This window comes from Petromyzon marinus, chromosome 11 (assembly GCF_048934315.1).
Source record: "Petromyzon marinus isolate PM22_M1 ecotype Great Lakes invasive population chromosome 11, UKy_Petmar_22M1.pri1.0, whole genome shotgun sequence".
NCBI lineage: Eukaryota > Metazoa > Chordata > Hyperoartia > Petromyzontiformes > Petromyzontidae > Petromyzon > Petromyzon marinus.
This window is the reverse complement of record NC_133677.1, coordinates 165,572-192,621: the sequence shown is the minus strand read 5'-3', so window position 1 is coordinate 192,621 and position 27,050 is coordinate 165,572. Positions and strand designations below refer to the sequence as shown.

The following is a 27,050-nucleotide window of genomic DNA, read 5'->3' as shown; positions in this document are numbered from 1 at the left end:
GCTTATGGCATTATATTTCTAAGTTTGCTAGGTTTGTTTCTCTTTCATTTATACCTGATGATGATTGCTTGCGTTGCAGTCGAAACGTCGTATTATATTATATAATTATTATTTTCTATTTCTACGTGACTTTACCGAAAGAACCAAAGATTATTTCTTGCAGTCACGAAAGCACCAAATCAAGTTTCCAGATGTTCATTGGCACGGACCCTCTCTGCGAGATATTGGTCGAGTTTGACGAGAAACTCGATACAACACACAACACAGAATCATCAGTCGCGTGATTGTCGAGAATGAGCAACAAGATTGAAGCAGACAATTCGACTCCTTGCCATATTGAACCAACTCTGCTAACATTCTGCTCTCCCAGAACGATGGGAAGTGTAACATATGAACAACATAACACAGCACACAATAAACACCCTGATTCCCTTATCTGTCCCTCTGTTGTGTTTAGAGTTGCCGGGTTGGTGGCTCGCGGAGGGATGGAGGAATTGTGCAAGGACGTGAACTGGATGTGTCGGCGATTTGTGCCCCCAGATCTCCTCTCTCTCGTGATGAAGAAACCGAGATGCAGAGTGGTGCCACAATTGGGCAAGGTGGCGATGCCTTATCCGCGATAAGCAGAGCAGAGAGCAGTTTGAAAACGAATTTCCTAGATTGAAAACTCATTTTTTTTAAATTTCTTTTTGTGTTTAGTTTGTTGTCGTTGGCTACGTACGGTGCGAAAGAAGTTCAACATACATACACCAGCGGCACGTGGTTCTTTCTTGACCGCCAAAGAGACACGAGCGAGAGGGTGACAGAGACATTGGCGAGAGAGACAGAGACACAGGAATGAGAGAGTCAGTGAAGTGACACACAGACACACGGACATGGAGACACAGAGCCACTTGAACAGAGAGATGGAGAGACGGGACACGCAGACGTGGAGAGAGACGGATAGAGACAGACACAGAGAAGACGCAATGCAGGACACAGAAACACAAACACCGTACACGGATAAAACAATCACTCTTTTTTAGGGGGCTCTCCATAAGTGTGTGTGTGGGGGGGGGGGGTACAGGTTTAGGGGCCGTCCATAAATGATGTCACGCGATTTTGGACGATTTTTGACCCCCCCCCGTCATCACGGCGTCACAAAAAGTCAGACCCCCCTCAAATATGACGTCACAAAGCTCTGCCCCCCCCCCCCCCCAAAATAAAACATGCTTCAAATCGCTTTAAACTATTGTCATTGTAGTGCGTGTTTAATGTGGCGCTGCACTCTGATGTTGTAGGAGAAAACATTTATTAAAAAGTCTATTTAATGAAGTAGAACGTCTACATCATTAGACCTCCTTTGCCAGTACCAAAATATAATAGGGTTTTCCCCCTTTTTTCTGGCAACAAAACTGAAACCTTTTTACAAGGATGCATGTCTGCATTAAACCTTTTTACAGACATGAATCCTTGTAAAAAGGTTTCAGTTTTGTTGCCATAAAAAAGGGGGAAACCCCTATTATTATGAAGTAGAACGTGTTGTCTATATTTATTTAAAGTAGCACATTTTGATGTGACGTCACATTTCTAACCCCTCCCCCTTCGTCACACATCGTCACAAATGTCTAACCCCCCCTCCCCAGGTGCATGACGTCATTTATGGACGGCCCCTTAGTTCTCAATCGGCTCTCCCGTGACTTAAGCCCCCCAAATCGGACCTGCACAGAACTAGGGTTGTTAAATGTGATTTTGCATAATCGGTCGCCAATTATCCGGACAAACCGGTTATCAGGGAACGATTATTGGTCACTATGCCAGGAGACTTTTCTCTTGCGCCACTGCGGTGCATCATAGTCATCAGCCATAGTCTATTTACTTCTGGATGAAGGCCTCCCCAAGCCGCTGCCACCTCTCATGATCCTGCGACGTAACAATCCACCCAGTAACCCCTCTCCATTTGAATCGCTCCATCTCCACCAGGGTGGCCGTTCCGTATCTCGAACGCGATCCGATCCTCCACCGCCGCTCCGTCGTTCGTTTCGCCCGCCAGCCATCGTCGTCCCTAGTGGCCGTGACGAGTGCTGCTGCCCGGGCCCCGCTCGCGTCTCCCAGCGGGTGGGGGTGGATGATCGTGACACTGCCCTGCTGCGTGAGTCCTCCCGTCCACGTGAGTCCCCCCGTCCACGTGAGTCCCCCCGTCCACGTGAGTCCCCTCGTCCACGTGAGTCCCCTCGTCCACGTGAGTCCCCCCGTCCACGTGAGTCCCCCCGTCCACGTGAGTCCCCTCGTCCACGTGAGTCCCCTCGTCCACGTGAGTCCCCCCGTCCACGTGAGTCCCCCCGTCCACGTGAGTCCCCCCGTCCACGTGAGTCCTCCCGTCCATGTGAGTTCTCCCTCCGCTTCCCGTCGCTTGAGCTCTGCTCACAAACCGCGTGGTGCGCTCCTCAACTGCGCCGCCTAGCGACGCCATAGGCACACGGACACGCTCACAGAGAGACAAACACTCCCTGTGTCTTGGCTTAAAGCTTTCGTGACTGCAGGAATTTATATTCCTGGGTCTTTCGGTGTCGCCTTCACACATCCGTTGAGGCAAGTGTCGTGAGCGAGCACGCACACAATACACACCACCACGCCGTCCGTCTTTGTCTCCCCAGCGCTGATATTTACCCACCCCACCGGGTGTGACCGACAGACGCATAAGGCGACTGGTAGACACACACACACAAGCGCACACAAATACATATTACGGAAACAAAGATACACACATAGACACAAAGACAAGAGACAAACACACCACACGTATACAGACACAGAGACACAAAGAAACTGACAGACACACACCGACACAAAGATACACAAAGCATAGTACACAGTGAGACGCACACTCATTCATTAATGTGCATGTAGGGGCAGACCCGAAGAACCCAGAGGTCACGCGCAGCACTCAGAGCTCCACACAGATATATTTAACATTCATTGCTGCACCGCCACAATCTCTGGCCATCTCACAGCACAAGCCTAAAACACCTGGTATTTCCATACAGCCTCCCATCCAAGCTGAGCTGCCCAGATCAGACGAGACTGGGCGCATTTGGGGCGAATGACAACTTCCCTGACTTGAACAAACCACACAATGCACCGGTCAGGTTGCAAGCCAGTGGGATAACACCGCAAATAAGCAGACAACTCGCGTCGTCCTTTCCACAGCTGTCCCTCTACAAACATGTATAATGGTATGTTTTACACATCCCATTAGCACCACGGCCTTCCTTCTGGGAGTGCATTACCCCCAGCAGCATTGCGTCAACACAAGGCAGTTGGTCATCGCCTTTATAAACATCTGGGAGGGCCCCATCATTGGTTCAACTCCGATTAACAAAAAATGTTCACATCCAAACGGAAAGCCGTGCGGTCGATGAGATGTGTAAATCATAATTTCGTGCATAATAAAGGGTTTTTTGGGTTATATCGCGTAAATATATGTCGGTAAAACCCACCACCACCCGACACAGCCAACTAGTAAGGGTTGTCACGTAAACAGAACGTGCCAATTCGTCACTAGTGTAGTGGCCTTATTGATGTCAGAGACTGTTCATTTGAGGCAACACGTATTTATTACAGACGCTTCAATTACAGTGGCGAATCTGATAATTGAAGAGGTAACGGCCTCTTCACCCGTACTCTATAGAGGGAACGTTTCCCGAGCTTTAGCCCACGCTAGCTCCCTGGTTCCCTCTATCCTGGTCCTCTCTCAGGAGGCTATCTGACCTGGCCCAGCTTCGGCGTAGGTCCCGATCACCAGCCACACGAGTCCGGCCCTCAGAAGGACATCGGGCCTCGCGGCTCTGGTGTCGCACCCTGGTTTGCTTTGCCCGGCCCTCAAAAGGACAACGAGCCAAAGGAGTTCCAGGGTCTAGCTAGTCGCTCTTCTTTCTTCACTGGCTCTTCATCTTGCTTGCGTCGAACTGCCTCTCAGCTCCCCGGGTCCCACCTTTTATACTGTCCCTCACTGAGGGGCGGGGCTGGGAGGGATCACCGCATCCCCCACAGACCCCAGGGTGGTGGCCGTGGCGGACGTGTTTGTGGCCACCGTTACACAACCACGTGTCACCCTCCCGTAACACCTCTACACTAGTACAGCACTAACCGGTGTGTTGGAGAGCCAAGCCACAACATTTAGAATCTGAGTACGACGTTTCGCCAATAATTACAACTTGCTTCATCAGGCAACAGCCAGATTTGTAAGTCCACCTGTTTCGTTCCTTAGAGGCGTAGATGTGGTGACCACGCTTCTGCGCTCTTGCGCCACGTGGGGGGGGGGGGGGGGGATTACTGAGGCAACGTACATGATGCATGTGCATTATGCGAGCCCTTTGAACTTGTCCTTCCTGTCCATTGTGTTTGTTAAAATAGCCCTACCAACGGTAATCCCTATTGAAGTACGCTGCCCTTTGTAGGCATGCATTTAATTAATGTCTTATTTGATGATTCGCTTCCAAGCTGCACTAAGGCCGAAATTCTAACTTTTATTCGCCCCCACAGATGTCCTCTTCTGCCCCCCTCATGTGTGCAGATACTATTATATAGGTTGTGTATGTATATGTAGTGGAGTAGAAGATACACATGGGTAAATTGGCCATACACAGTACATAAAAAACAATGTGGGTCATGTAAGGTCAGGCAGGTGATGAAGTCACGGGTGGCATAAGCAAGCCAAAGTAATTAAGGGAGTCAAGGGACGAGGGCTGTGATTGGTCGAGAGGCTGTTAGCGTTAAGTGGCAGCGTCACGGAGTCTGGGCCGTTGGACAGGTGCGGAGCTGGCGGGAAAATGCCAGCGAGGCACGTGGCAATTAATTAAGGCTGATTGGAAAGGGGATAAAAACGCTAGGTGATTTGGACGGCGAGGGGAGTTGTTAGCGAGAAGTGGAGACAGCAGCGGGTAGAGAGAGATGCGAAGAGGGGAGCCGGCAAGTGTTAGTGGGAAATAGATTGAGAGCCGAACCCAGAGGACAATAAATAGCGATAGCGAGAGTTAGCGTGAGCAGAGTGGAGATTACGGTATAGGTAGGTACAGGGAGAGTTAGCGATAGATAAGTCACTGTGTGTGAAGAGATAGACAAGTCACTGTGTGTGAAGAGATAGACAGAGTCACTGTGTGTGAAGAGATAGACAAGTCACTGTGTGTGAAGAGATAGACAAGTCACTGTGTGTGAAGAGATAGACAAGTCACTGTGTGTGAAGAGATAGACAAGTCACTGTGTGTGAAGAGATAGACAAGTCACTGTGTGTGAAGAGATAGACAAGTCACTGTGTGTGAAGAGATAGACAAGTCACTGTGTGTGAAGAGATAGACAAGTGACTGTGTGTGAAGAGATAGACAAGTCACTGTGTGTGAATAGACAGATAAGTCACTGTGTGTGAAGAGATAGACAAGTCACTGTGTGTGAAGAGATAGACAGAGTCACTGTGTGTGAAGAGATAGACAAGTCACTGTGTGTGAAGAGATAGACAAGTCACTGTGTGTGAAGAGATAGACAAGTCACTGTGTGTGAAGAGATAGACAAGCCACTTTGTGTGAAGAGATAGACGAGTCACTGTGTGTGAGGAGATAGACAGAGCCACTTTGTGTGAAGAGATAGACGAGTCACTGTGTGTGAAGAGATAGACAGAGTCACTGTGTGTGAAGAGATAGACAAGTCACTGTGTGTGAAGAGATAGACAAGTCACTGTGTGTGAAGAGATAGACAAGTCACTGTGTGTGAAGAGATAGACAAGTCACTGTGTGTGAAGAGATAGACAAGTGACTGTGTGTGAAGAGATAGACAAGTCACTGTGTGTGAATAGACAGATAAGTCACTGTGTGTGAAGAGATAGACAAGTCACTGTGTGTGAAGAGATAGACAGAGTCACTGTGTGTGAAGAGATAGACAAGTCACTGTGTGTGAAGAGATAGACAAGTCACTGTGTGTGAAGAGATAGACAAGTCACTGTGTGTGAAGAGATAGACAAGTCACTGTGTGTGAAGAGATAGACAAGTCACTGTGTGTGAAGAGATAGACAAGTGACTGTGTGTGAAGAGATAGACAAGTCACTGTGTGTGAATAGACAGATAAGTCACTGTGTGTGAAGAGATAGACAAGTCACTGTGTGTGAAGAGATAGACAGAGTCACTGTGTGTGAAGAGATAGACAAGTCACTGTGTGTGAAGAGATAGACAAGTCACTGTGTGTGAAGAGATAGACAAGTCACTGTGTGTGAAGAGATAGACAAGTCACTGTGTGTGAAGAGATAGACGAGCCACTTTGTGTGAAGAGATAGACGAGTCACTGTGTGTGAGGAGATAGACAGAGCCACTTTGTGTGAAGAGATAGACGAGTCACTGTGTGTGAAGAGATATAGAGAGAACCACTGTGTGTGCGGGGAGAGAAGAACAGACTGTGTGGAGAGACAAGGAGTATGAGCGGACGGTGCTGAGGGGAATTCGAGTGTTCGAGTTGGCGGAGCGCAGAGAGGAGAAATTATATATATATAGTGTGTGTGTGAAATTATATATAGTGTGTGTGTGTGAAATTATATATAGTGTGTGTGAAATTATATAGTGTGTGTGTGTGTGAAATTATATAGTGTGTGTGTGAAATTATATATAGTGTGTGTGTGAAATAATATATAGTGTGTGTGTGAAATTATATAGTGTGTGTTTGTGAAATTATATAGTGTGTGTGTGAAATTATATAGTGTGTGTGTGTGACATTATATAGAGTGTGTGTGTGAAATTATATAGTGTGTGTGTGAAATTATATAGTGTGTGTGTGAAATTATATAGTGTGTGTGTGTGAAATTATATAGTGTGTGTGTGTGAAATTATATAGTGTGTGTGTGTGAAATTATATAGTGTGTGTGTGTGAAATTATATAGTGTGTGTGTGTGAAATTATATAGTGTGTGTGTGAAATTATATAGTGTGTGTGTGACATTATATAGAGTGTGTGTGTGAAATTATATAGTGTGTGTGTGAAATTATATAGTGTGTGTGTGAAATTATATAGTGTGTGTGTGTGAAATTATATAGTGTGTGTGTGTGAAATTATATAGTGTGTGTGTGTGAAATTATATAGTGTGTGTGTGTGAAATTATATAGTGTGTGTGTGTGAAATTATATAGTGTGTGTGTGTGAAATTATATAGTGTGTGTGTGTGAAATTATATAGTGTGTGTGTGTGAAATTATATAGTGTGTGTGTGAAATTATATAGTGTGTGTGTGAAATTATATAGTGTGTGTGTGAAATTATATAGTGTGTGTGTGTGAAATTATATAGTGTGTGTGTGTGAAATTATATAGTGTGTGTGTGTGAAATTATATAGTGTGTGTGTGTGAAATTATATAGTGTGTGTGTGTGAAATTATATAGTGTGTGTGTGTGAAATTATATAGTGTGTGTGTGTGAAATTATATAGTGTGTGTGTGTGAAATTATATAGTGTGTGTGTGTGAAATTATATAGTGTGTGTGTGTGAAATTATATAGTGTGTGTGTGTGTGAAATTATATAGTGTGTGTGTGTGTGAAATTATATAGTGTGTGTGTGTGAAATTATATAGTGTGTGTGTGTGTGAAATTATATAGTGTGTGTGTGTGAAATTATATAGTGTGTGTGTGTGGAACGATGGAAATAAAAGTGACGGTGGAAGAAAGGCGATTGTCGTCCGAGTGAATCCAAGGCACTACATTTATATTATATAGGGTGTGTATATTATATAGGGTGTGTACATTATATAGGGTGTGTATGTATATATAATATAGGATGTGTATATTATATAGGGTGTGTATGTATATACACACCCTATATAATATATATAGTCCGGCAAAACAACCCCCTACCTCCTCGCGGTGCCGGACGGGCAACTCTGTCATGGACAGTGCTGTGGGGGGAGATCCAATTTTGATTGGCTCCTCCCCTCATGGCATATATGTCCACCACAGGGGCTAAACGGGGGCTCTGGACGGGTGCGAGGGGCTGGTAACCCCTCCACCTTCAATTAATTACCACGAAACCACGAATTAAACTGAAATATGTAACTAATAAGCTTGTGCCGGAGGCCCAGGGGGGCCAGGCGTCTATGACGTCTCCTGGCCAAACCCCAATTGGCGGAGCCAGGAGATTGAATACCTACCCTCGGGGCTACTCCAGAAACAACGAAAAGCCACTACGGGTGGCCACGTGGAATGTTCGAACGCTCACTGCAGAGGAGAGGCTGCCACTCCTCTGTCGGGAGCTGGACCGGTACCGCCTGGATCTATGCGGCATTCAGGAGGTCCGGTGGACCGGCTCTGGCTCCTGCCACCATGAGGGGTGGACAGTCCTCTACTCGGGGCAGCAGACTGCCAAACAACAGGGTGTGGGTCTTCTTTTGAAGAAAAGAATGAAGGGGGCGTGGGAGCGTGGCGGTGAGGTGTGGGAAGCTGTAAGCCCCAGGCTACTTTGGGCTCGCCTTCCCATCAACCGGAGGCGAGGAATGGTGGTCGTGGTTACTTATGCCCCCACCGAAGATGAACATCCGTGGAGGGATGCAGGCAAAGCCGATGAGTCAGATGCCTTCTATGACCTCCTGTCACAGGTGCTGGCTAAAGTGGCCCCTCGGGATAGAGTCATCATGTTGGGTGACTTCAATGCCCGAGTTGGTCATCATACTGGCACCTGGTCTGGAGTGATTGGAGGGCATGGGCCAGATCAGCTCAATAACAACGGTAGGAGGCTGCTAGATTTTTGTGCAGCCCATGGGCTTGTAATTACCAACACGCTGTTCCGGCATCGGCGCATCCACACAACATCATGGATGCATGCCGGGTCCAAGCAAGAACATCTGCTGGACTACATAGTGACGGACCAGCGAATGCGAGCCCATGTCCTTGACACCAGGACCTACCGTGGAGCTGATCTGCCCTCTGACCATCGACTAGTCATCTGTAGGATGCGCCTGCCATTCTTCCACTCCGGTGGTGATTGTACACCCAGGACCCTATTCCAACATAAAGTGGCCTGGTCTCAGTTATCTGATGAAAGTTGCAAGCGAGAATTTCATCATCGCGTGCGGCTGGGATTGGCATCGTCCCCGACTCCTCCTGATGTCGAGGGTAAATGGGCGAGGTTTAGGACTGTGACTCATGCAGCTGCAATGGCTGCTTTTGGTACGCGGTCCAGACCTCCCCAGAGACCCTGGCTGACAGAGGAGGTGTTCAGGATGGTTGAGAAAAAGCGACAGGCCCACTGTCATCGGCTACAGAATTCCACGTCAGAGAATGAGGAGGCTTACCGCAGCCTTCGCTCGGAGGTTCGGAGAGCCGTGAGGCGCTGCAAGGATGGGTGGTGGTCGCGGGTTGCTGAGGAGATGGAGTCTGCCTCAGTGGCCCGTGATCACAAATCTCTATTTAACTCCATCAAAAAAGTAACCTGCAGCGCCACACCTATTACCATCATTAGGGGAAAAAAAACGGTGATCCAATCTCCGACCCCCAGGAACAAGTTCGCAGATTTGCTGAGCATTTCTGTGAGGTCCTGGGGGAGGGAAAATCCCTCAGCCAGGAAAACATCGTGGCACAAAGTGAGGATGACCCTGCTGAGGCTGCGGTGCCTCAAATATTGGAAGAAGTCACCCCCTGTGAGTGGCTGGCTGAGGTGCCATCTGCTGAGGAAGTATTGAAGGCGATCCGGAGTCTGAGACCAGGAAAGGCAGCGGGCAGAGATGATCTCCCAAGCGAAATGCTGAGGGAGGGTGGCGTTTGTGCACAGACTGCCCTATATGACATCATAACAACAGTCTGGACCACTGGACGGGTTCCGAAGGATTGGAAGGATGCCCTGGTGATCCCCCTTTTTAAGAAGGGGGACCGCACAGACTAACAACTACAGGGGCATCTCACTCCTAAGTGTGCCGGGAAAGGTCCTGGCAAGGATTATTCAGCATCGCCTTGCCAGGCACGCTGAGGAGAGGCTTGCGGAGCCCCAATGCGGTTTCAGGAAAGGGCGGTCCTGCACAGATGCCATATTTTCTGTCCGTCTGCTACAGCAGAGGTGTAGGGAATTCCAACAAGACCTACATCTCTGCTTTATTGACCTGGTCAAGGCCTATGATACCATCAGTAGGCCTGGGCTCTGGGTCGTTCTTCGTGCTTTTGGAGTACCTGACCCTCTGCTCACGATCATTAAGGACCTTCATGATGGTGAGCGGGCCCGGGTAAAACTACGTGGCCGGGAGTCAGAGCCATTCCCTGTACACCTTGGGGTGCGACAGGGATGTCCTCTGGCTCCCACATTATTTAACATCTATTTTGACCACGTAGTTCGTGAAGCCTTCAATAGCTGTACCGGGGGAATCTCCATATGGTATAGATATAATGGGAGGCTAATCGATGCCCGGGTGCGGTCAAGGGATGGCTCCCTATTGCTCAACCACGTTATGTATGCTGATGATTTGGTAATAGCTGCTCAGTCAGAGGAGGAGTTGGAGACGCTGCTGCTGAGACTGGAGCGTGCCACTAAGAGGTGGGGCCTTACCATCAGCCCCACCAAAACTAAGCACCTGCCTGGGTATTTTGTACCATCGGACACTCCACCCCCACAACTCCCAATCGGTGATGGGGCAGTTGTGGAGAGAGTGGAGAGTTTCCCATACCTGGGCAGTGTGCTTATGACTGGCTCCAGTTTAACAGCAGAGGTCTCACTCCGAATCAGTCGAGCGGCAAAATCTTTTCATCGGTTGCGTAACGCTGTGTGGAAGCTACCTGGTCTGTCGCTCCGCACTAAGCTTCAGGTCTTCTCGGCCACGGTCATTCCCTCCCTTCTCTACGCTTGCGAAACGTGGACCCCCCTAATGGAACATCTTCGCCGGTTAGAAACATTTAGGCTGGCCTGCCTACGATCCATCCTGGGTTTAACCAGACTGGATTGTGTGAGGAGCTCACAAATCCTTGAAAGATCTGGGCAGGGTCCCATCGCTGAGCTCCTCTGGCAGGCAAGGCTGCGATGGCTGGGTCATGTAGCCCGCATGCCCAGCCACCGCATGCCGAAACAGCTTTTGTTTGGCCGGATTGAGGGGGCTAAGCGGGCGCGGCACGGGCTAGAGAAGAGATGGAGTGATGTGGTACAGGAGGACGTGGAGCTGAGTGGACTTGCCGATGACTGGTACCAGCGGTGTCAAGATCGGCCTCTGTGGAGGAGGCTCGTGAAGGATGCTACTGGGCAGTTGGAGGCAGTCGCCCTCCAACAACAACGGAGGGCGGAGGAGCAACGCTCACAACAACGAGCGGAGCGCCGGGTGGCTAAAGCACAGCAGGTTGGCACAGTAGGGGGCACAGGTGGTGCATCAGCCAGTCATCTCAGTCAGTCGACCCGTGGCACCTGGGTCTGCCCAGTGACCTCCTGCCAGCGGGCGTTCGACACTTCACGTGGCCTCACGGTGCACATAGCCTGGCACAAGCGTCGTGGTGACGTCACCGCCACTTAGTGGCGAATGGCGGTTGTTGTTGTTTGTATATATTATATAGGGTGTGTATGTATATATTATATAGGGTGTGTATATTATATAGGGTGTGTATGTATATATTATATAGGGTGTGTATGTATATATTATATAGGGTGTGTATGTATATATTATATAGGGTGTGCATGTGTATTTTATATAGGGTGTGTATGTATATATTATATAGGGTGTGTATGTATATATTATATAGGGTGTGTAGGTGTATATTATATAGGGTGTGTATGTATATATTATATAGGGTGTGTATGTATATATTATATAGGGTGTGTATATTATATAGGGTGTGTATGTATATATAATATAGGGTGTGTATGTATATATTATATAGGGTGTGTATGTATATATTATATAGGGTGTGTATGTGTATTTTATATAGGGTGTGTATGTATATATTATATAGGGTGTGTATGTATATATTATATAGGGTGTGTAGGTGTATATTATATAGGGTGTGTATGTATATATTATATAGGGTGTGTATGTATATATTATATAGGGTGTGTATATTATATAGGGTGTGTATGTATATATTATATAGGGTGTGTATGTATATATTATATAGGGTGTGTATGTATATATTATATAGGGTGTGTATGTGTATATTATATAGGGTGTGTAGGTATATATTATATAGGGTGTGTATGTGTATATTATATAGGGTGTGTATGTGTATATTATATAGGGTGTGTATGTGTATATTATATAGGGTGTGTATGTGTATATTATATAGGGTGTGTATGTGTATATTATATAGGGTGTGTATGTGTATATTATATAGGGTGTGTATGTGTATATTATATAGGGTGTGTAGGTGTATATTATATAGGGTGTGTAGGTGTGTATTATATAGGGTGTGTATGTATATATTATATAGGGGGTGTATGTATATATTATATAGGGTGTGTATGTATATATTATATAGGGTGTGTATGTGTATATTATATAGGGTGTGTAGGTGTATATTATATAGGGTGTGTATGTGTATATTATATAGGGTGTGTATGTGTATATTATATAGGGTGTGTATGTGTATATTATATAGGGTGTGTATGTGTATATTATATAGGGTGTGTATGTGTATATTATATAGGGTGTGTAGGTATATATTATATAGGGTGTGTAGGTATATATTATATAGGGTGTGTATGTATATATTATATAGGGTGTGTATGTATATATTATATAGGGGTGTATGTATATATTATATAGGGTGTGTAGGTGTATATTATATAGGGTGTGTATGTATATATTATATAGGGTGTGTAGGTGTATATTATATAGGGTGTGTAGGTGTATATTATATAGGGTGTGTATGTATATATTATATAGGGTGTGTATGTATATATTATATAGGGTGTGTATATTATATAGGGTGTGTATGTATATATTATATAGGGTGTGTATGTATATATTATATAGGGTGTGTATGTGTATATTATATAGGGTGTGTAGGTATATATTATATAGGGTGTGTATGTGTATATTATATAGGGTGTGTATGTGTATATTATATAGGGTGTGTATGTGTATATTATATAGGGTGTGTATGTGTATATTATATAGGGTGTGTATGTGTATATTATATAGGGTGTGTATGTGTATATTATATAGGGTGTGTATGTGTATATTATATAGGGTGTGTATGTGTATATTATATAGGGTGTGTAGGTGTATATTATATAGGGTGTGTAGGTGTATATTATATAGGGTGTGTAGGTATGTATTATATAGGGTGTGTATGTATATATTATATAGGGGGTGTATGTATATATTATATAGGGGGTGTATGTATATATTATATAGGGTGTGTATGTGTATATTATATAGGGTGTGTATGTGTATATTATATAGGGTTTGTAGGTGTATATTATATAGGGTGTGTATGTGTATATTATATAGGGTGTGTATGTGTATATTATATAGGGTGTGTATGTGTATATTATATAGGGTGTGTATGTGTATATTATATAGGGTGTGTATGTGTATATTATATAGGGTGTGTATGTGTATATTATATAGGGAGTGTATGTGTATATTATATAGGGTGTGTAGGTATATATTATATAGGGTGTGTAGGTATATATTATATAGGGTGTGTAGGTATATATTATATAGGGTGTGTAGGTATATATTATATAGGGTGCGTAGGTATATATTATATAGGGTGCGTAGGTATATATTATATAGGGTGCGTAGGTATATATTATAGAGGGTGTGTAGGTGTATATATTATATAGGGTGTGTAGGTGTATATATTATATAGGGTGTGTAGGTGTATATATTATATAGGGTGTGTAGGTGTATATATTATATAGGGTGTGTATGTGTATATTATATAGGGTGTGTATGTATATATTATATAGGGTGTGTATGTATATATCATATAGGGTGTGTATGTATATATCATATAGGGTGTGTAGGTATATATCATATAGGGTGTGTATGTATATATCATATAGGGTGTGTAGGTGTATATCATATAGGGTGTGTATGTATATGGTGGGGAGCGATAGTGTAGCGGTTAGCGCGCTGCGCTATGAACCCGGCGACACGGGTTCGATTCTCGCTCACGGCCAACACCAGTGACGATTATCTGAACCGGTCCCGGGCCTCCCCTAGGTCGACTCAGCCTCAAATGAGTACCTGGTGCGGTGTGTAAACATTGCCACTAGGGAGACAAAGGCGGTCGGGCGTGGTGCTGGCCACCCACCCCCTCGTGTACCGTTCTGGCCTTCATAGGTGCTCGCTAACAGCACTTGCCCCTACAGTCTGTTAAGGCTATACGGGGGATCTTTGATCTGTTTTCTTTGTTGTATGTATATATTATATAGGGTGTGTATGTTTATATTATATAGGGTGTGTATGTATATATTATATAGGGTGTGTAGGTATATTTGCCTACAAAATACATTTATTTTTGCGGGAGTGGTCGACAATTTTTGGGGAACTGTTGGATGAAATTTTTACCCCCACATCTAGGGGAGGGGATCCACTTTCTATAACTTTTTGGTTCAGGCCTTCTGAAAGGCTCTAATAATAATTGTTGGCAGACAAACGGAACGTCGGGCTTATTTCAACGGTTTTAATTAACTTTACTTCTATGTGTGTCGTGGTCAAATCTTGCAATCAAAATTTTGTCTACTTCCTGTTGTCAAATGAATTCCAAATTTTGCACTCGTACTCAGATCAGGTGACAATGCATGCCTGTATTAAAATCGCCATCAATTAATCAATTAATTGGCTCTTTTAAAGCAATTAACATTTTGTATGGACGCCTTATTATATATTTGTGTAGGTCAAAAATGCCGCAGTCCCTAAACTCTCGAATCGCCTCGCCCAAGAAGCAGGCGGCGCCACGTGTCTCAGGCGCGCACGCTCCGTGTCAACGACTTCCGGAAGTACTGTAATTAATGAATTCAAGTCAGCGTTGATGTGGGAGCAGGCGCCGCATCATTGACGTACTTAATAAAACCGTTGTTAAAACAACTTTTTAAAGGAGTTTTTTTTATTTAATAGATGTTAAGTACGGCATTGGTGCAGCAGGGAAGCGAGTTTCCCCATTGCAGCCCGGTCGCCTCCCAGTGTTCCCAGCGACACGTGTCCACACGGTCGTGAAGTGTCGCGAAGTGGTCGTACGTGAGCACTGTGAGCTCCTTTACGGCATCCCGGCTAAGAGGAGGTGGAGGAGGCGGATTCCTCGTTTCTTCGACCTCCTCCTGCTCCTCTTCCTCCTGCTGCTCCTCTTCCTCCACCTGCTCCTCTTCCTGCTCCTTAACGACGCCGCCGGTCAGCGTCGTGTTGGTCAGTGGCCGTCGCCTGTGCGTGCGGCAAGCGGCGGCGAGGAGGCGGTGGAGCTGCGCCGCTGGCGTGGTGAGTGTCGGCTGAGGGCCGTGGTGAGTGTCGACTGAGGGCCGTGGTGAGTGTCGACTGAGGGCCGTGGCGAACCGGGGTAATCACCTAAGCGGCTCGTGACCGGGCGGGCCGCCCGTCAGTACCACCTCGGAGGCAGAGGATAAATAAGCGGAGTTGCTCGCCTGCGCACTTCGGTACTGGACATATACTGTAGGCGTCTGTGCAGTATGTATACAGTACGCGTACTGTACGCGGCTGCGTGTGTGTGCAGTTGTACGCACTCGCGTGTGCACGTTACCGCCTGTGTGCGTACACTCGGGTTACTTTCCGAACGCGTCTCGTGTGTTACGGATGTGTGTAGCCCCCGTGCCATGTGGACATCGCGTGTGTATGCACAGTAGACCAGCTCGAAAGTGAACGGCGCAACCCTGCAATAGTCCGCTCGACGCCACTGTTGGCGGTCGGGCCCGCACTGCTCGACTGAGCTCTGGCGATGCTTGGTCTCCTCTTCCGTACTGACCCAGCCGCGGGGCGAGAGGTGTTCATGTCCTGGTATCGGCGATCATGGGTCGACTATACGCGTGGTATAGTCGGTGATTTGTACTCGTGTGTACACTGTACACACTGTACTTGGTTACACGTGTAGCCAAGTACAGTACGATGCAATGTGTGCGTGTACTGTATCTTTAAATGAATACCCAGCGCGCGATGTAGCAAACATCAGCACTGGGGAGACAAAGGCGGCCAGCCAGGATATTGGTGCTGGCCATACCACCTCTTTGTGCGTTAATATGCGCTCGCTAAAAAAACACTTGCCCTCGATCGTCCGCGTAGCCTACACGGGGGACCTTTCCCTTGTGTGCGGTGCTGTTTACTCAGCGATGTAATTGAGTGACGCGGTGGGAAATCGGCCAGGTGGAGGAGCGGAGTCTGTTCGCGCGGCGACGCGTGGCTGTGATGTTGTTCAAGGTGTGGTGGTCTTTAGAGTTGTGACGCTGTCGAGAGGTGTGATGCTGGCTGGTGGATTTATTGGTGAAGTTAGTGTCACAATATTGGTGACGCTAGGGAGGATGCTGATGATGTTATTAATGCTGATATTGTGATGATGTTTTTGTGATGTCATTCATGAGGGTGACGTTAATCATGACAGTTATGACTTTAATTGATGCTAGTAGTGGTAATATTTTCAATATGGTTCTAGTTATGTTAATTGATCTTGTTGGCTATGTTGTTCGTAATGATGATTATGATGCTGTCAAAGACATTACAACAGCGATTACATATATCCTGCACGACATCCACCCCATAGCCTGCTCCTGCAAGACTTTAGTGATAATGGTGTTATCTGGGAGATGGATATGATGTGACGAGTGATGACCGGATTGTACTGATGGTAGTGATAGAAAACATGGTGATAAGAATAAGGCTGCTGGTGATGATGGTAACACCCGGGGTGAGTAATGCTGATGGTGATGATGTTGGGCTGTACTCAGACGCGGTGGCGATGCCGTGGGGAGGCCCAGGCGGTGCGGAGTGATGAGGCACAGGCTACACGGCGAGTGTTGCTGGGGAGCAGCTGATTGATGCTTATGGCCAGGTGCTGGTACGCGTGGACGCACGCACTTGTACACAGTGAACACAACACAGTGTACACATACATACAACACATCACACAACTCATTATATATGCACACATCAAAATGATACAAAACCTGTCACGTGCACAACTAATTATACACACCCCCCCACCCCGAAGCAGGATTTTAACTCGCAACCTCACTCCTCCTTCCTCACGTCTCCCTCCTCACGCCATCCACACTCATCCCCCCTCCTCTCTTCACTGCTCCCACTCCTCATTCCTCCACCTTGTCGCTCCCTCAGGCTCTTCTCACGGTGCCGGCTGCCGGCCTCGTGGCACTTCAGCTGCGCCGCGTGCGCCGCCGTCGCCGCCATTCCGCGCGCGCCCCCGGGCGCCACCGCCGCCGCCTCCTCGTGCTGCCTGGGAGCGGGGGGGGCAGGCGGGGCGCCCCCCGCACCACGCAGGCTGCTGGCGCTGCTGCTGGCGCTGGCCGCTTTGGTGCTGCTGTGCGGCCTCTACGTGCTGGGGGCGGCGCACTCGGCCGGCGCGCGGCGCCCGGAGAGTCGTGCCCTTGAGAGGTGGGAGCCGTGGGGAGGGAGGGGGGAGGGATCACCGGGCATACGCGGTACCAGAGTTCGTGCTGTGAGCGTGCTGCGCTTGAGTAGCCGGCTGAATGGCCGCCGGCTGTCTGAACAGCACCGCGACACACGCACTGTCGTATTAACGGCAACCGGCACCCGGCCACTCGAGCGCTCGCTGGAGTGGCTGGCGGTACGAGTGGTGGGTGAGTGGCTGCTTGAGCGGTCTCGCGAGTGGCTGGGCGAGTGGAGTTGCCGTTGTGTGACGTGGCAGCTGCTGCCAGTGCCACGTCGCCGTGCGGAATTTGGCGCGGCGCTCGCAGTGGCTCTCCGCCCGGGCAGTAAAAGCGTTTGTGAAATATTAAAGAGGAAGCGGCGGAGATTGCGGTAATACAATTATTGGAGGGTCTGGGGAGGGTGTGTGCCGTGAAGTAATGGAAAATGAACTATTAGGATCACGAGCATTGATGAGGTACTCAATGTGGAAACCAGTCCAGAATTTGGTTGTGTTGAACCAGTGCTGCTAAGGTGCACTCCCAGAAGGGACGCCATGTGGCTGATGGGATGTGGTGGTTACGTTGACAGTGGTGGTGGTGGTAACGTTGACAGTGGTGGTGATGTTGGAGGTAGTGGTTATGGTTATGGAGACGCCGCCGGTGGTGAAAGTGATGACGGTGGTGGCGGTCACCGGTGGTGGCGGTCACCGGTGGTGGCGGTCACCGGTGGTGGCGGTCACCGGTGGTGGCGGTCACCGGTGGTGGCGGTCACCGGTGGTGGCGGTCACCGGTGGTGGCGGTCACCGGTGGTGGCGGTCACCGGTGGTGGCGGTCACCGGTGGTGGCGGTCACCGGTGGTGGCGGTCACCGGTGGTGGCGGTCACCGGTGGTGGCGGTCACCGGTGGTGGCGGTCACCGGTGGTGACGGTCACCGGTGGTGACGGTCACCGGTGGTGACGGTCACCGGTGGTGACGGTCACCGGTGGTGACGGTCACCGGTGGTGACGGTCACCGGTGGTGACGGTCACCGGTGGTGACGGTCACCGGTGGTGACGGTCACCGGTGGTGACGGTCACCGGTGGTGACGGTCACCGGTGGTGACGGTCACCGGTGGTGACGGTCACCGGTGGTGACGGTCACCGGTGGTGACGGTCACCGGTGGTGACGGTCACCGGTGGTGACGGTCACCGGTGGTGACGGTCACCGGTGGTGACGGTCACCGGTGGTGACGGTCACCGGTGGTGACGGTCACCGGTGGTGACGGTCACCGGTGGTGACGGTCACCGGTGGTGACGGTCACCGGTGGTGACGGTCACCGGTGGTGACGGTCACCGGTGGTGACGGTCACCGGTGGTGACGGTCACCGGTGGTGACGGTCACCGGTGGTGACGGTCACCGGTGGTGACGGTCACCGGTGGTGACGGTCACCGGTGGTGACGGTCACCGGTGGTGACGGTCACCGGTGGTGACGGTCACCGGTGGTGACGGTCACCGGTGGTGACGGTCACCGGTGGTGACGGTCACCGGTGGTGACGGTCACCGGTGGTGACGGTCACCGGTGGTGACGGTCACCGGTGGTGACGGTCACCGGTGGTGACGGTCACCGGTGGTGACGGTCACCGGTGGTGACGGTCACCGGTGGTGACGGTCACCGGTGGTGACGGTCACCGGTGGTGACGGTCACCGGTGGTGACGGTCACCGGTGGTGACGGTCACCGGTGGTGACGGTCACCGGTGGTGACGGTCACCGGTGGTGACGGTCACCGGTGGTGACGGTCACCGGTGGTGACGGTCACCGGTGGTGACGGTCACCGGTGGTGACGGTCACCGGTGGTGACGGTCACCGGTGGTGACGGTCACCGGTGGTGACGGTCACCGGTGGTGACGGTCACCGGTGGTGACGGTCACCGGTGGTGACGGTCACCGGTGGTGACGGTCACCGGTGGTGACGGTCACCGGTGGTGACGGTCACCGGTGGTGACGGTCACCGGTGGTGACGGTCACCGGTGGTGACGGTCACGGTGGTGACGGTCACGGTGGTGACGGTCACGGTGGTGACGGTCACGGTGGTGACGGTCACGGTGGTGCGTGCAGGTTCCTGGAGCACATGCTGCAGGCGGAGGCCACGGACACGCTGGATGCGGCGCTGTCGTACGGCGTGGTGGTGGACTGCGGTAGCAGCGGCACGCGTGTCTTCGTGTACGTGTGGCCGCCGCACAATGGCAACCCGCACGACCTCCTCGACATCCGGCAGATGCGAGACCGCAGTCGCAACCCCGTGGTGAAGAAGATCAAGCCCGGTGAGCGCCCGGCAGCACCGGGTTGGCCGCGTTTGGGTCATTGTCGGCATCGGCGCAGTCCGTTCATTGTCCTCTTTCATATTCAGCGCTCGCCCCACCGGTCTGCGTGGGCTACTCGTATTGTGCTGCATTGTGCCTTGCTGTGTGCTATGTCGTGCTGTCGTGCCGTCCTGTGGTAGGGATCTCCACGCTGGCTCCTAGCCCCGAGAAGGCGAGCGACTACATCCGGCCGCTGCTCAGCTTTGCGGCGTCGCACATCCCCCTGGGCAAGCACAGGGAGACGCCGCTCTACATCCTGTGCACTGCCGGCATGAGGTTGCTGCCCGACAGGTGATGCCTGCTGCTGCTACTGCGGCGTGCGTGTCTGCGTGTCTGTGTCTTGTGTGTGGGGAGCGGGAGGCAAGGTGGTTCGCGAACTGCGCGATGAACCCGAGTTCCATTCATGCCCAACATCGACTCACTGGCAGTAGCGAGCCTTTGACGCTTCACTCAAGGGCCTCAAAATGCACCTAGCCCGGTACAAGTGCTGTGGTGACGTCACCACCACTTAGTGGTGAATGGCGGCTGTTATTTTAGTTTGTGTGTACATGTGTGTACGTGTCTCTTGTACATGCACACTCGACCATGTCTTCGGGATTGTGAGTGGTGTTTCCAATGCCATTCAAAGTAGACTATTCACCACAGCACTTGTACCGGGCTAGGTGACTTTACCGAAATAACCAAAGAGTATGGATTCCTGCAGTCATGAAAGCTTCAAATCAAGATTAGACTATTCCATTACTAGAAGAGTGGACTGTACCATGAGTGAATAGCAGTGTACCTTTATTGGAGTTGAGGGGACCGTACCATTCCCAGTGGAGTGGACTGTGCCATGAATAGTGTGGTGGACCATACCATTGTCTCACTGTCCATCTCTGCAGTCTGCAGGAGGCAATCCTGGAGGACCTGCGCACCGACATCCCGCTCGAGTTTGACTTCCTCTTCTCCGACTCGCACGTCGAGGTCATCTCGGGCAAGCAGGAGGGTGAGGTCACTGGCTCACGCATCTCATGCAGTGGTGCCAACCTAGTTGGTTGAATGTGCGTGAGTTATTGTGGTATGTCTGTGCACGTGTGCGTCCCAGGTGTGTACGCGTGGATTGGCATCAACTTTGTTCTGGATCGCTTCAATCACGTGGAGGAAGAGGAGGGTGAGGATTTGCCTTGCGCCATCACTATCGGCCATCGTCGTCATTCCTAACATTCTTTACCAACACCGGAATCATCGTCAGTTCTTCGTAGGTGACGCGGCCCGGTGGTGGCGTGCTCGCCGCTCGTTGCGGAGGTTTGCGGTGAGGCTGTGGCAAGCCGCCCTGGTTAACACTGCAGTATTAACCGTATAATTGCTGTGCGCTGTCTGCTTCACAATAGATGTTACAGATCCCGTTATGTGATCCGAACCACGATGTGCACTGGCATCCTGGTTAAAATTGACCACATTTTAAAAATTACACCGCAAATTATTTGAATTGGAATAAAAACACTCGACAACATTTCCCCCAAATAGACTATTTTGTTCTTGCGTATGGCAAGGTGTTAGGGAGCTAAATGCCTGCCAGATTCCCACTTGCAGGCCAGTGCTGCGTACAATTTATGTCAAGTTGGGATAGCTGCCACTGGGGGTCCTCTAGACTAGACTGCTCCAGGGAAATGGAATGGTTGAGACGAGATCTAAGAAGCGTTGAGATGCTAAAGCCTTCAAGTGCCCTATATGTGCAAATCCTTGTCTTTGGGTCTCCGTTTTAGTCTATGGGTCTCTAGGAATCTGTCTATAGGTCTCTGTGCCTTGTTGTGTCCTCTCACCTCCGTTCCTCTCATTGTGACCTGCGAATGGCCCAGACGAGGGGGAGGAGGCGGTGGGACCCGACGGGGGGGCTCCCCACGCGGGCGGGGGGAGGAAGCGCACCGTGGGGATCTTGGACATGGGCGGAGCGTCCACGCAGATCGCGTACGAGGTTCCCAAGAGCGTAAGCTTCAGCAGCAGCGCCGCACAGGTCACTAGCCCTCCTCTTCCTTTCCTTCTCTCTCCCCCACCACACATGCTCACACGTGCGCCTCTCCCCTCCGCACACACGCACCCACGCATCACCACTTGCACAAACACACTCTCCCCTAACTGCTTACCACCCTCCCCTAACCACTTACTCACCTACCCTAAGGGTCGCTACCTTTTCCGATGACCAAACCCAGACATGTTTCTTGGCCTGGGGCTATCATCGACACCGTGCGGTCTTTTGGAATAAAGTCCACGGCAACGCAGGCACCGGATCTCGGTACAAATGGGTTCCTGCCGCCACCCCAACACAGACGCCAATTCCTGGAGTGTCCAGTTGGTCAAACCCGGGCAGGTGGCGACCCTACCCCCCGCCCATCCCATCGCTTACCGGCCACTTGCACGCGCTGCCTCTCCGCTTGCGTGCCACGGCGTTTAGCGGAGGCCTACCGAGCACTCTTCCCTCTTCCTCCTCCTCCCTCCTTATAGTTGCCCCCGTTGCGTAAATTGCTGCGCAAACAACTCGCTCGCGAGTAACCCCAACTGCACGCGGCCACGACCATCCGGTCTCACGTGGCCGCACAGTCGCCTGCTTGCTGCGCATGGCCCTACGATTAGGGAGCGGTGGTGCTTGCAGCCAACTCGGTCACCCGAGTTGGATTCCCGCTCACGGCCAACTGCGGTGACGAATATCCGAAGTGGTTCCTGGGCTGAATGTCGACATTGAGTACTTTGACAACGGTGGCCAGGAGCGGTGTCGGCCCCACCGCCCCCCCTCCTCCTCCTCGTGGGTGCGCCGTGCCAGTTGTTGTAGGCGCTGCCCCCCAACGGCACTTTCCCCTGCAGGATTGTGAAGGCTACACGGGTGGGGGGGGCACCTTTGTCTGCGCGTGTCTCAGGAGGAGATCGCGAAGTCGTCTCTGGCCGAGTTCAACCTGGGCTGCGACGAACACCACACGCAGCACATCTACCGCGTGTTCGTCACCACCTTCCTGGGCTCGGGTGCCAACGCCGTGCGCCAGCGCTACGAACAGGCGCTGCTCAACGTGACCGACGCTGCCGCGGCCACGGCAGTGAACGGCGACAACGGAACCGCGCGGTGAGCAAGGTGGCGTCGCGAGTGTCCGAGCAAGTGATTGTGCAGAGTGTGACCGAGTAGATCTAAACGTGATCAAGTCTACGCTGCGCGTCTGAGCGAGTGAGCACCAGCAGGTGTACGAGTGTGCAAGATGCTCGCGCTCATTCCTGACACGCGTGACCGGGTGTTTAAACACGGGCTTTTTTGTCTTGAGTGAACCGGTCTTGCACAGCACGTCCTCCCCGTAGGGCCAAACCGGAATCCCAAGTGAGGGATTCCGGTTTGGCTTGGTCAAGGGAAGGTGTGGCCCCCCTTCAGGGAGCGTGGGGTGGCGCAGCACCCAGTTGCTGTCACATTGCACTGGGAAGCGTTCAATGAGGCAGCAGTCTGGGTGATCAATGGTCTGGTACCGATTCACTCGCTCACTGGCGGTCAGTTTGCCTCTTTTATAGTGACTACTGCCATTGTGAACGTTCCTATGAACACCACTCATTGATTCCTCTGCCCGTGGCAAAGATTTGGTCTGCCGGACTGTGTTCAACAACCATACTGCAGCTCACAACACGCCCCGCCACTCACTACGTCACTCATCAACCCACCCACCCACTCATTAACTCGTCCACCCGTCGTGCCGTGTGGCGTCCCAGCGCCTCCGCTGCGCGGGCGTCTCCGTCCGTGGCGCTCGTCCCTGCGGTGGGAGGCGCCCCGGCCCCCCCCCTCGTGGACGACCCCTGCCTCCCGGCGGAGGCGGCGGACACGGTGGAGCGGCGAGGCGGTGCAGAGGGGGGCACCGAGGGGGGCACCCCCCCTCGCCGACTGCTCCTGCGTGGCGCCGGAGACTTTGATGGGTGCCGGGCGGCCGTGCGGCCCTTCTTAACCGGTGCGTTGCGGCCGCCCCTGGACCTGCCGGCCCTCGCCGGCGCCGGGGAGTTCTACGGCTTCTCAGAGTTCTACTACTGCACCGAGGACGTACTGAGGATCGGCGGGGCCTACGACGCCCGCAGATACGCCAAGGCCGCGGCGGTGAGGACCCGCACCGCGACAGCTCGCCGGGTCTCACAAGTTTGTCAGTGATAGTCATTTGGCTTGTGGTGATGTAATGATTCAATCGTCTGGTCTCATGCTTGTGCTATGCCCTGTGTTATATATTCTATTCGTGAGTCAGCTATGGGTTTTTGTCACCGGTATTTTGATTCGTCATTGATTTTTTTGGTGGGGCTGCCTCATGGCCAAATCTTGTATGCTATGCATGTGCTATGTATAACTGTGCTCTCCGCGCTATGTACTGTGCACGCTTTATGCTGTACACCTGAGTGTTTCGTGCTGTGCTATTTCCTGCGCACCGCAGCCTGCGGATCGAATGCTACGCATTGTGTGCTCTGCAAGCTGAAAACTGCGTGGTGCGTGTACTCTGCTGGCAGGAATACTGTGCGACGCGCTGGGGCACGCTGGTGGAGCGCTTTGAGCGCAAACTCTACTCGCCGCACGCCGACACGCACCGCCTCAAGTGAGTGGCAGGGAGCTGTGCTCCCCACGTACGCACGCAGGGAGCTGTGCTCCGCACGCACGCAGGGAGCTGTGCTCCTGACGCACGCACGCAGGGAGCTGTGCTCCCCACGCACGAGGGTACACCAACAGTGCACAAAGGAACAAGGAGAGACGCACGCTGTGAATTAATCCCCCATGCTAGACGCAGGAACGCGTGCAGGCTAGAGACGTCACCGTGACATTGACCGTCACACACGGCGTGTGGGCATGGGCCGGATGCCTCCGTGGAGACGCAGGATTCAGAGGGATGGTTATGCCTTGGAGAGGCCTTGATCCAGCAGTGGATTGGTCATGACCGACAACAGTGATGTGTAGACTAATTAACTGGCGTTGACAGCCGTGTCCACTAGGGGCGCTACGATGGCAAAGTATAAAAGTAATCGGGCGTTCCTATCGGCAGAGCGTTGTAATCACCGCCCCGGCGCGACGCAGGTACCAGTGCTTCAAGTCGGCGTGGGTTTATGAGATGCTGCACTCCGGCCTGGGCTTCCCCGAGAGCTACGCTGGGCTCCGCACCGCACAGCTCGTGTACGACAAGGAGGTGCAGTGGACGCTGGGAGCCATCCTCTACCGCACACGCTTCTTACCACTCAGGTATGTATGAACTTTTTTCGCACTGTACATAGCCGACTGTGCGGTACGGACCCGCGGAGAGCACGGGGCACATGGAACTGGGTGCAGTGCAGAGCCTGTGCGTTGAAGGTTTTTATAAACGCGTAATCATCATCGTTGCTCACCACCCCACAGGGACATGAATCAGCAGCAGGGAGTGGGGGAGGGTCCGCGTGGGCCCCGCTCCCCATGGCGCCGCTACTCCTCCTTCTTCTACAACCCCCACCTCTTCTCTGCCTGCTTCCTCGTCGTCGCTCTCGCCATCTTGCTGTACCTCCTCCGTCTGCGTCGCATCCACCGCCGCCTGGCGGCCAGCTCCCCTGCCTCGTCCGCCTCCTCTGCGCTACTGTGGATGGAAGAGGGCGGTGCCCCCTGAGTAGGAGCGAGGGGGCTTCTCGGGGTGTCCAGCCCCAGGGGGTCGGGAGGTCGGAGTTGTGGCGGCAGGAAGGTGGCGGCGGTTGCGCCGAGCGCGACGCTCGCCACGACGTTAGCCGGTGTTCGGGATCGTAGAGTATCGTTGGAGGTCGCCGTCGTGAGGACATCGAAGCTGGTTCGCCGACGGCCGATTGACGTTGACCACCGTGTGCGGTGCAGGACCCAGACCACTATTCCCACGGACGGGCCCCCCACAACCAACCCTGTCTAATTAACTTCTCCCCTCAGAATCTTGTAACCAGGCATCTGGCACCCACTGCAGAGCTGGTGCAGTTGCACCGCCTGTGCACTCATTAACAGCAACGTTGGATGTACATTCTAGTGGTACCGTTGGGGTAGCGAGAGATGGCTGGAGAAAGATCTATATATAGAAAGCAATCATCCCAATGCTTGGAAGTGTGCTGCTTGTATAATTTATCACGGTGATGTGTGTGTATATTTGCTCGCGTGAAATGAATGCTGCAGATAATTTCTGCACGTCTGATTGTACGTACTTCCCATTGTGTGTGTGTGTGTGCGTGCGTAGCGGGTAATGCATTGTGCTACTATCCCGGCAACCCAAGTTCGCTTCCAGCTCGACGCCAACACCGGTGACATTATCTTAATCCATCTGCCTCCCCGAGGTCGACTCAGCCTCAAATACATATCTGGTGCAGTGTGTAAACAGCATTGGAAACAAAGGCGGCCAGGCAACTCATTTCAACACCAAGACATTCAGTGTCTCATCAGTGCTGGTAACTCGTGCCCCTCATGTGTTGCACAAGTCTTGATAGGTGCACAGACACAGTTCCCCCGTATAGCCTTAGACTGTAGGGGCAAGTGCTGTGAGCGAGTAGTACCTATGAAGGTCGGCACAGCACAAGGGGGTGGATGGACAATACCACGTCTGGCCGCCTTTGTCTCCCTAGTGGTGATGTTTACACAGCAGGGTTCGCAGTGCAGCGTGCTAACTGCTGCGCCACCGTTCCGCCCACGTGCACAGACACAAGTGGAAGCGACCAGGGTGGTGTGGGGTTGGCTCCCTGACGTTTACTGAGTGGTGAATGAGCGTGCGAGCGTGAATCTTGTGGATGGAATAAAGCGCACATCCTCCCAACCAGCAGTGCCCTCTGGGTGGTTCACAACACCCAACAACATTTACACCATGAAGTGGCAGCTACTCAAACACGATGCTAGCCGAGGCACAGCACAAACAAATATTCCACACCACTGAAGAACTTGGGACGCGTTGGCAAGTCTGCTTCTTATTCACGTTCAGCGCTGGGCAATTTTGATTTAGCGTGTTCACTCTGGGGAAGCCTCACCGAGTCTCATAACTTTAGGAAGATCCTGCCAAGTTTTTGGAGTAGGGGGTGATGCTGCTGTGTGTTACCCCAATTGAGTGATTTTCAGGGAGTGTCAGCATTAGGATGTTTGACCAATATCAATTACTGTATTTTTAATTAAAAATTTGGAGGAAACCCATGCATAACAAAAGGAGAACATACAATAAACTCAAAGGTGTCCGAAGTCTAAAGTCAAACC

At 51.2% G+C, this 27,050-nt stretch overlaps 1 protein-coding gene across 8 annotated transcripts; it reads left to right on the top strand.

The window, feature by feature from the left end:
- Positions 1–1,738: 1,738 nt before the first annotated feature.
- Positions 1,739–26,712, top strand: ENTPD4 (ectonucleoside triphosphate diphosphohydrolase 4). 8 transcript variants are annotated; one of them, XM_076066251.1, is made up of 13 exons: positions 1,739–2,131; positions 16,863–16,972; positions 17,251–17,526; positions 19,617–19,822; positions 20,002–20,152; positions 20,743–20,846; positions 20,946–21,011; positions 21,700–21,854; positions 22,753–22,952; positions 23,579–23,954; positions 24,353–24,438; positions 24,912–25,073; positions 25,227–26,712. In XM_076066251.1, the coding sequence occupies exons 2-13, from the start codon at positions 16,953–16,955 to the stop codon at positions 25,465–25,467; spliced, it is 2,043 nt and encodes a 680-aa protein (XP_075922366.1). In that variant the 5' UTR covers positions 1,739–2,131; positions 16,863–16,952; the 3' UTR covers positions 25,468–26,712. The 8 variants fall into 8 exon arrangements, with proteins under 8 accessions (XP_075922366.1, XP_032808428.1, XP_075922365.1 ...); XM_032952537.2 differs by having other exon boundaries at positions 1,739–2,149; XM_076066250.1 differs by lacking the exon at positions 1,739–2,131 and adding an exon at positions 2,149–2,167.
- Positions 26,713–27,050: the final 338 nt, after the last annotated feature.